The 10398-nt window shown below is 38.9% G+C and overlaps 1 protein-coding gene across 1 annotated transcript in view; it reads left to right on the forward strand.

Moving 5' to 3' along the window:
• kcnt1a (potassium sodium-activated channel subfamily T member 1a) overlaps positions 1-7948 on the forward strand; it is a 28718-nt gene extending 20770 nt beyond the window's left edge. The window contains exons 18-31 of the mRNA XM_062434439.1: positions 186-415; positions 513-729; positions 1442-1547; positions 1677-1849; positions 3060-3131; positions 3768-3902; positions 4085-4196; positions 4396-4497; positions 4754-4837; positions 4933-5061; positions 5283-5577; positions 5747-5809; positions 6435-6519; positions 7831-7948. Coding sequence (XP_062290423.1) covers positions 186-415; positions 513-729; positions 1442-1547; positions 1677-1849; positions 3060-3131; positions 3768-3902; positions 4085-4196; positions 4396-4497; positions 4754-4837; positions 4933-5061; positions 5283-5577; positions 5747-5809; positions 6435-6519; positions 7831-7948 — 1921 coding nt within the window. The remainder of the gene's footprint in view (positions 1-185; positions 416-512; positions 730-1441; positions 1548-1676; positions 1850-3059; positions 3132-3767; positions 3903-4084; positions 4197-4395; positions 4498-4753; positions 4838-4932; positions 5062-5282; positions 5578-5746; positions 5810-6434; positions 6520-7830) is intronic.
• Positions 7949-10398: the final 2450 nt, after the last annotated feature.

Here is a 10398-nt window from a genome sequence, read left to right on the forward strand (position 1 = left end):
GGTCCTCTGGTCTAAGTCTTGGCAAAGAAGCAAATAAGTATATATCCAAAAGTGTTATTACTTTCAGGCCCAAATATCAATCTAGGATAGCTATGGAATGTTTGGTTTTACAGCTTTAATTGTAATGACTCTGTTGGCAGATATTTGCTTCAAACATATGCTAACTACATGTTTGTGATGTCCAGGTACGGTGTGTGCTTGATCGGTATAAAAAGGGAGGACAACAAGAGCATTCTGCTGAACCCTGGTCCACGCCACATCATGGCTGCCACCGATACCTGCTACTACATCAACATCACAAAGGAGGAGAACTCAGCCTTCATCTTCAACCAGGAGGAGAGGAAGGGGCGTCCTGTAGGGGGAATCTACGATGGACCCTCACAGCTCCCTGTGCACAGCATCATCGCCAGCATGGGTGAGAGGAAGTAGAGTGTGATGAAGATAAAGATATAGAATCAGGAGATGCCAGTTCGTCGACTGTAATTTAAAGCTCACTTGAATGTATTTTACAGGTACTGTTGCCATGGATCTTCAGAATACAAGTCCACCTGATGTCTCAGGGGATAAACTGGTCCCACCTACAGTAAACGGGACAGGGAGCCGCCGGCCGAGCATCGCTCCAGTTCAGGAGATTGCAGACTCCTCCTCAATCCTACCATGTGACCTCCTTGGTGACCAATCAGAGGATGACTCTGTCTTCATAGATGAGAAAGGCCACTCGTCTACTGAGTAAGAAGTCTTCTGTCTCTGTTTGTGTGTTTGTATAATATGTGGCAGTGGTGTTAATTTAAGGATCCTCAGTAGTGACGTTTTACCCATACCTTTAAAACCTAACCAGAACACTGCAGGGCGAACAACAAAGGTCATAAACTATTTTTTTAAATATTATATGCAGCAGTCAGTAGAATATTAAAATGTAATATTCAAGTACTTAACAGACATTATCTGGCTTAAATATTACTATGGTATAAGTAAGATTGCTTGTGCTCAAAACTACTTGTGTAAGTAAAACTTCAAAAATAGTTTAAAATTACTCTGAACAACAGACTGTTATTAGTCTCCTCATCTCAGTGACACTGTACTCTCAACAGTAACATGCTACTTATTAATGTGCATCATTAACATAATCCAACAATTCAATTTATAAACATATGACCGTCACACAGGGCCTTTTTTCTGAATATGACAACTATTTGCATTGTGGTATTTCTACTTTTACAAATGTAAAAATGTAAATTAAATAAAAAAAATTAACCATACCTGTTAGATTTCTTTATATCAGCTTAACTTGAATACACTGTGGCACAATTTCTTCTAAATGACTAAACACTGAAAACCAACTTCAGCCTTTTTTTTTTGTTAGAATACAACACAACTTGATCATTTTCTCCCAAGATGAACTCAATATATTTCCAAAAAATGTTTTTGGATTTGTTGCCAGGTATGTGAAAGGTTATCCCCCTAACTCTCCGTACATCGGGAGCTCGCCCACCTTGTGCCATCTGTTGGCTGAGAAAGCCCCGTTCTGCTGCCTACGACTGGACCAGGTGGGCAGTCTCTGATCCTTCAACTTAGTCACTCAATTACTTACTGCCTCCATCATGCCTGCCATTCCTCCCCTCCTTCACTTTATAATAGCAAACCTAAAATACCTGTTTTTTTCTCTCCCTATGCAGGGTTGCAGGCACAACAGCTTTGAGGATGCGAAGGCTTACGGTTTTAAAAACAAGCTCATCATTGTGTCGGCTGAGACGGCAGGGAATGGTCTCTACAACTTTATTGTGCCCCTCAGAGCTTATTACAGACCCAGGAAAGAGCTCAACCCCATTGTCTTGCTGCTGGATAACCCGTGAGTTCACCCTAACACACAAACATCTGTTCTTTCTTTCTCTATCACTCACCATTTCACGCTGGGGAACATTATGTATGCTAAAAGCTCACGTCAGCCAAGCACTTAGGACAAGGCTGTGGAGGTGGGTTTTCATTGTCAGTCCTGATGTTAGGTTACCACTGCTGCTCACAGTGACGGTGTGTTTTGAGCGACAAAGAAAATAAACGCTTTGTACCTACAGACAGTAACCATAGCAACTTGCTTTGCCTTGAACCTGAATGATATATATTGCTACAAGGGGAGAACAAGATGGAGAAAAATTATTTCTTTGGGGAACACCAAGCAGGCTTTCATCAATGGCCCTGATGTGTCCTTTTTAAGCCTCCACATGCATGCTCTCAGGACTCTCATAGAAACAGCCAAATAACAATAAACTCTCTCCCTCCGTGCAGCTCTTTCTCGTTCTCCCTTCCTATTGCTGTCGCACACACACACAAATTAAACACCCACACACTTGGATACGAAATTCAAGCACTTACGACAGCCTTGGGTCTCTTCTCAGAAGGACTGGGCAAATGCATAAAGTAATGTTCTGTAAGGAGGGGGTTGTTGGTTGAGGAATGGCAGAACTAAAACAACTATCTCCCTCTGAGTGCGCTCAGCAGCAGACGGCCTCATCGCTCAGCCTAAAGTAATGCTAACCAGGGAGATAAACTACTGCAGAGGCTCCTGATGCTCACTATTGCACATCATCAAATATAACCACTCATATCCCTAAAGCAACTATACAGTAGTTTTTAGTCAAATGTTTTAGAGCTGGATAAATTAGTTGATAAATTGATTAGTCAATTGACAGAAAATTATTTTATTATTAAATAATTATTATTAATTATTATTTCTGACTCCAGCTTCTTAAGTGTGAATATTTTATGGTTACTTCAGTCCTTGATGATAGTAAACAGAATATCTTTGGGTTGTGGACTTTTTGGTCAGGACAAAACAAGATATTTGGTAATGCAAAACAAGGCTTTAGGAAACAGTGTTTAAACATGTTTCATCATTTTCTGACATTTTATGGACAACACGACTAATTGATTATTCGAGAAAATGTCAGACAGATTAATGGATAGTGAAAATAATTGTTAGTTGCAGCCCATACATTTTTGTCACTTGAATATTTGACGTAATTAGAAAGCAAAGGTTTCTCTGTCATTTATGTTTCTTGTAGGCCAGATAATCACTTTCTGGAGGCTATCTGCTGTTTTCCGATGGTCTACTACATGGCTGGAACCATAGACAAGTAAGACTTATATAGTCATATAACTTTCTGCTTTCCATTATAATTGTATTAGAAAGTACCACTCAAAAGTTTGGACACATTTTCTCATTAAATTAGATGGGAAAGTGTGTCCACACTTTTGGTACTGTGCATTGCATTTATTTTCTATTTAAAATATATCAAAGAGGAGCACCAACTGGAAGATTGACAGTTTGATCCCTGGCTCCTCCAGTCCACATGTTGACCAGTCCTTTGTCAAGAAACTGAACCCCAAATTACTCCTGCTGTCTGTGCCAGTGGTGTGTAAGTGTGTGATTGTGAATCTGCATTAGATTAGACCCTGATGAGCAGGATCTAATTAATCTAATCAGATTAGATCCGGATGAGCGGGTTGGCACCTTACATGGCGACGTCTTCCATCAGCGTATGATTGTGTGTGTGTGTGTGTGTGTGTGTGTGTGTGTGTGTGTGTGTGTGTGTGTGTGTGTGTGTGTGTGTGTGTGTGTGTGTGTGTGTTTGTGTGTGTGAATGTGTGAATGTTGACATGTATTGTAAAGCACTACAAATATGCTATATAAGTGCAGTTCATTTACCAACCCAGACAAAATGATGTTCGCTTTTGATATGGTCCTTGTTGTTTGTGTGTGTATGTTTCAGTCTGGACAGCCTGCTGCAGTGTGGCATTATATACGCCGATAATTTGGTTGTTGTGGATAAAGAGAGTACAATGAGTGCCGAGGAGGACTACATGGCTGATGCCAAAACTATTGTCAACGTACAGACAATGTTCAGGTAATCAATTAAACTTCTTCTTGGTTTATCATTAAATCATTTAGCGTATCTGAGCCTGCATGCTTACACAACAGCAGTATTCTCTATAAATGATGATGTTTGGGCTCATTCTCTCTGACTCATCTATTTCCTCATTTTTTTTATCATACCCTTAAAGGTAAAACCCTTCTCTCTCATTCCAGGTTGTTTCCCAGTCTTAGCATCATCACTGAGCTTACTCATCCATCCAACATGAGGTTCATGCAGTTCAGGGCGAAGGACTGTTATTCACTGGCTCTCTCCAAGCTGGAGAAGGTAAGACGTACAATAGATCTGTCAAGTGTGGTATTGATGGTATGAAGTATGAACATTAATTATTAAGAGAGGATGTAGGAGATCTTCTAGTTATTACACTACCATTTCCACCTGATTTTCAGAAAAGAAAAATGAAACGCCTTCAAATATTCTTCACCTTTATTGTGCTTTTTGTGTGTGTCCTGATGTTCTCTCATAGAAGGAACGCGATAAAGGCTCCAACTTGGCCTTCATGTTTCGCCTACCTTTCGCTGCAGGCAGGGTGTTCAGTATCAGCATGCTGGATACCCTGCTCTATCAGGTTGGTAAACAAGTACAGCTGAAGCGCTGAGCCTCAAATGACTCTTTTAAATATCAGAAAAAGGAAAGGAAAAAAAGGAATGAATGTGTCTTGCGGCAGCAGAGAAACAGCATTATCTGAAAAAAACTGAGCAGCATTACCATCACAAAGCAATAGTGCCCTCTTGTGTTGAGTCGTGGATAGGTGTCTTTATCTACAATGTGTTTTTGGCTGTAACAAACAAATTAAATATATTTGTTCTGTTATTTCTTGTCAGTCTTTTGTGAAGGACTACATGATCCTTATTGCAAGGCTGCTCCTCGGACTGGACACCACACCAGGATCAGGATACCTCTGTGCTGTGAGTAAGATAGAAGAAAATAATCTGTGAAAACAAGGAAATTATCTGAAGTAGTTTACCAAATTGAAAGTATACCCATTTATCTCTTGTTCCAGATGAAAGTAACCGAGGAAGATCTATGGATTAGTACTTACGGAAGACTTTTCCAGAAGCTCTGCTCCTCTAGTGCCGAAATTCCTATTGGGATCTACCGAACAGAGTCCCACATTTTCTCTACTTCTGAGGTTAGATCTTATAGAGGAAACTAAATATCCATCTCCAAAATGAAGATATTTTTATTACAAATTAGTTTATGGCTCATAGCAGAATAATGACACATAAAGATAATCGATTGTAGCATTTAAAAATGGTTATTTACCTCATAAGAGAATCATAGTTCTTGCTTTTTTTAATATAATGATGAGCATCCTGGCCTTAAAGGTAACTTCCAGTCTCCCCATCCCAGTCTCAGGTGTCAGTCAGCATTGACGAGTGCGAGGACACTAAGGACAGGGGCGACGAATCTCAGAGCAACGACCAGTCAGATCACCCCCTGCTGAGGAAAAAGAGCATGCAGTGGGCACGGCGTTTGAGTAAGAAAAGCATGAGGTGGCAGGGGACGAATCGGGACTCGAGCAAGGACCATGCCCAGCGCATCGCTCAGCAGCGCCTCAACCTCTACCGACGCTCTGAAAGGGAAGAGCTGTCAGAGCTGGTCCGCAACCGTATGAGACACCTGGGCCTCCCCACTTCAGGATATGGTAAGGGTGATGGACTCATCTTTAACTTCTAGAACGTATTAAACTGAGCATTAGTGATAAGAACTGTCTTTATAATCTCTTTTTTCTAGCTCATTGTTTTCCTTTCCAAATTTTAATGCCTGCTCCTCCTTAAAAGTCTGTGTGTTTCTTGTCTAACTGTTGCTTTCAGAAGACTTAACCAATCTGACAGCCAGTGATGTCATGAACAGAGTCAATCTGGGATATCTACAAGGTAAACATTTTAATTAAGGTCAGACAGAAATTATGTTATAACTGATCTAATTTCTTCCTCTTCAATCACATCTTGGTATTTTAACCTTGTAAACTGAGATCTTTAGATTCCTCTCTACAATGCCTGATAAACACATTGAACAATCAAAATTAGGAGGACACAACACTACACAATACCACAGCTTAATTACAGACAAACAAACGTTTCTTTGGTGCTAGAAGAAGAAAAAAGTTGCCACAGTCAATCAGTGTCTTAATCAGTTGATCAATACCATGCATCTTGAAATAGTAAGGTTTTTGGGATAAACTTGAACAAGATCTGGCAGCCTCTTATTAAAAATCTGACCATTAATCCTCAATGACCTCCTTAGAGAAGCCATATTCATTTGTTTGCTTGCGTTTCCCTTTTAACCAGAGCTGGCTTTTAACCAGAGTGTGAGAATGTGTGTGTGAGAGAGAAAGTTAACATTTTTATGTTTTATATTCAGTGTAAAACAAACCATCAGTGTTACTTTTATTTTATGATGTTATATCCTTTTCTCAATAAAACATATTTGAAGAAATTTCATCACGAGATAAAGCTGTGACTTTCCAGTTCACTGATTGAGATCATGTTTGTGTTTCAGATGAGCAGAATGATCACCAAAACACCCTGTCCTATGTCCTGATTAACCCTTCTCCTGACACCAGGCTGGAGCTCAATGACATTGTGTAAGCTTTATTCCCTCATGTCACACAAAGAGCTACTTTTATTTTTACCTGGAAAAAGGTTATTCAGATGTCTTGTGTGTATTTTTCAGCTTTTTTGAATACACCTTCTTTGTGGATGTTTTTGCATGTGTTACATTGCTGTGTTGCCAAAAACTAGTTAAAGGGGTAATAAAGCAAAATTAGTTAAAAGACAATTTATCACCCTTCTCTGCAGTTCCCCTCAGATCTGCATAGTGTTTTAACGTCTTTCAGCTTATTGTTTTGGCTTTACAGCCCACAACTTTACTGCTTTGGTTCCCTCTCACAGCTTTCATCATCCTCGTTTCTAGCACCAGGTAACAAATGAGAGTTAAAAGGTTCAGATAAAACAACTGTACGCTACCTGGCTAGCACTAAACAGCAGACAGACAAAGCTACCAGCTAGCTGGTGTACATAGTGGAGTGTTTAACTGGTAGAGAGTCAGATATTTCTCTCAGTAGTTGGTAGAAAGCAAAACAGAGCTTAAAAGAGAGTCAGTATTGGACTATTTTGTCAGGTGGCCATAAACATGAGTCCATTTGAATACTAATATTTATCTGCGTAAGCCGGATATGTAAAATAGTCTACTGTTTGCTAACACATTAGCTATAAAGGTCAATGTTTACAGCTGTGAAAACAATCACTTAAAAAAGAATGGAACCCAACAATTTTGTAGCATATTGTTTTGGGGAAATTATACATTTACAATGAAATGAATATGAAATATAATACAACAGCTGAGGTGAGGGAGCAAAGCAACTATCTAGAGTCCATCCATGGTGACAGCTGTTTCCTGCTCATGACGGGGCGACTGTGGCTCAGGTGGTAGAGCGGGTTGTTTGCTAAATGGAAGATTGGCAGTTCGATTCACAATCCTCCCAGTCTGCATGTTGAAGTGTCCTTCTTCAGCTCTGATACCGCGCTGAAACCCCAAATTGCTCCTGATGGCTGCGCCGGGGACGTGTGAATGTACAGTAGCTGATGAGCAGGTGGATGAGCAAGTTTGACCCCTTGCATGGCTGCCTCTGCAAAGTATGTGTGAAAAGATGAATGTTGACCTGTATTGTAAATCTCTTTGAGTGTTTGGAAGACTAGAAAGGTGTACATAAGTGCAGCCCATTTACCATTTGCCGTGATAGAGTGACAAGTGCATCCTGTTGTTTACCTCAGTAGGGATCAGTTTAGGAAGAGCCTGAGTGCTGGGCTCCCATGTGGTAACGTTTAACAGTTAATGCACATGTTTGTCTCAGTTTTTCATTTCCCCATCTGCTCTCTCTCTATCTTCCTCTCAGGTACTTGATTCGTTCGGACCCTCTGGCTCACGTCCCAGAGGAGCCTCCTGTCCACAGCAGCAGTCTGAAAGAGAGACATGAGTCTAGCACAGAGACCAGAGAGGACACCCAGCTCTGATACCACACTGACCTTCCACGGTTCACTTCCTCCTTATCAGCCCACTTTGGTTTACCTGGAAGCCTGGTTGCGTCAATGCAGGTCCAGTCTGAAAGAGGGCAATTTGTGCTGTAATGTTTCAGCACTACAGTCTACTACTGTATTATATGAGTGCCTACTGTTTGGCAGATGATGATTTGACGTCAACTGTGACATTTTCATTCTCTTGCCACCAACATTGCAAATAAGAATGGTGTATTCATTTCTGTGAAAGCTCTTTCAGGGACAATCTTGTTAACAGACAAATGACGCTAACTGGAGCGATTTCAATCAGGTCTGTTGTGCGTGCAGTGTTGCCCTTGGTTTGGCTTAATCCGCTTGGCAAAATGAAAGATTTAAGATCACAGGACCAGACTTGTGCTTTTTATTGTCGTTGAGACATCCTGAAATTCAGGTTGAATTGTACATTTTGTTGTAGCTCCCTCAGGAAAAGTTTAAAATCAAGATCAAAGGTTTTGGGATGAAGGGGTTGGTAGCTCTGACCAGGTTTAAATCAGGCATTATCAGTCTTTTCCTGACTTAGGTAGACTGTAAACTTTATGAAGAGATTACGAGAAACTAGATGCACATATAGTACAGTATTCTACATTTTCCTACACAGTACACACCAACTGATTTACCACCAGTTTCATGAAAACAAACATAACATTCAACACTATGTGACTTAAATGAAATATGTGCATTAAAGCTTTCATTTAAAGCTTATGTTTTGTATCTAAATAATAGAAGTAGTTATACAGTGGTGTGGAGGTCTTAATTAGTACGTTATGTACAAATAATGATGGTTATTTACATGTTCACTGCAGTGCATTTCTTTAGGTTAGATTAGGTTTTTCCACGTCAAGAGCTTAGTTCAACCCTTTTTCAACAGGTCGTGCCATGCAATCAGTATTGTGCCACAAAGGATTTATTTGATGTGTACTATATTAGTCATCAGAGAACCTAATTTGTCTTTCAACACTGCTCAGTGAAATAATTTGCTTATTAATTTCACATTTGTGGCTAATTGGACAAGGTATGTATTTTGAAGATGTTACATCTTGTACACAAAAATCCTATCTTTGACTTTGTGCATATTTAAATGTTGAAAATGTGTGTACTTGAATATCATTTTATTTTGCACATTAAAGTGCAATATGTTAAAAAAAAAAAACCCTACTGAAACTCACAGATTAATGGATGTGGATAATTTGTATGTTTTTAAGATGAGCTATCCCAACTCAACTCACATTACTGACATTGTTTTTTGCATTTAACTAATTATGTAAGAGCTCATTTGAAAAATGTTTTCCATATAGACAGAGATGACAAGGTAGAGGATCGTCTATTTCAAAAAATTTAAGGTGACTCCCTTCCTAATAAGGTTTAATCGCTCAAACACCACATTTGTATTGTTTTTGAGTTTCGCTTGACATTAAACCTTAAACACACTGATGAAGATACTGTAAGTGAACCCTTTTGCATGAAGCAAATAGTCAAATAGAAATATGCCAGTTGAATACCAAGGCTTTAGTATTCATCTTTCCACATTTAAGCACTTTCTGTTCATGCATCTTGTCAATCAAGCAATTATCGTTTGATTCAAATATTCAGACCCATTCCATGTTTTCTGTTTATTTGTTAAATTCTTTAACATAATATTTCTTTTTGAGGTTCTGGAGACGATAGGCCCTTTTTAACAACTCAAAAAACATTCTTAACATTGTTTTATCACCTTGATACTTCATGACTTCTCTTACTTGTGTGAGAATTGCTTTGATTTCTAAATAATTACATGTTTCAGTAATTCACTACAGAAAATTACTTCTGTTTGAGGTCTCAGAGGCCACAGCTGTAAAATGTGGTTAAATACAGTGGATTTTCATCTGCTCTCTATCTGTGATTGGTGTTGACACATTTTTTTTTGGAGTTTTCTAACAGTTTGTTCATAAGGGGTCCCTGTTAGACCTCTCTGGGGTCTATTCGACCCCAAGCATTAATAGCATTACTATGTAGGATAACAATGTACTGTAAGATTCTTTGTCTGTGAATGAGTTTTTGGCAAAATGAATATGTGTTTGTTTATGCCATATAACATATAAAACATTAAATATTTCCTTATTTTGACTTATAATAAAGCTTTATGGTCATTTTATCATTTTTTAGAATTAGGTCCGGTGTGTGGCAAAGGGACAGATCACCACTTCAATACTTTTCTACATGTTGGGGTTTAAAAGGTGAGAAGGATAAAAGGTAGATTTTGGTTAATTATTATTATTTTTACACACACCAACAAAACACAAGAGTTAATGTAAAATGTAAAAATGTTTGCCATCATAAAACATTAAGAAATCTGGTAGCTAGTTCAGATTTGAAATACAGAAACCTCACTTCCATTATGTATTCAGATAATGTTTCAGAACTTTATAGAG

This window comes from Scomber scombrus, chromosome 15 (genome assembly GCF_963691925.1).
Source record: "Scomber scombrus chromosome 15, fScoSco1.1, whole genome shotgun sequence".
NCBI lineage: Eukaryota > Metazoa > Chordata > Actinopteri > Scombriformes > Scombridae > Scomber > Scomber scombrus.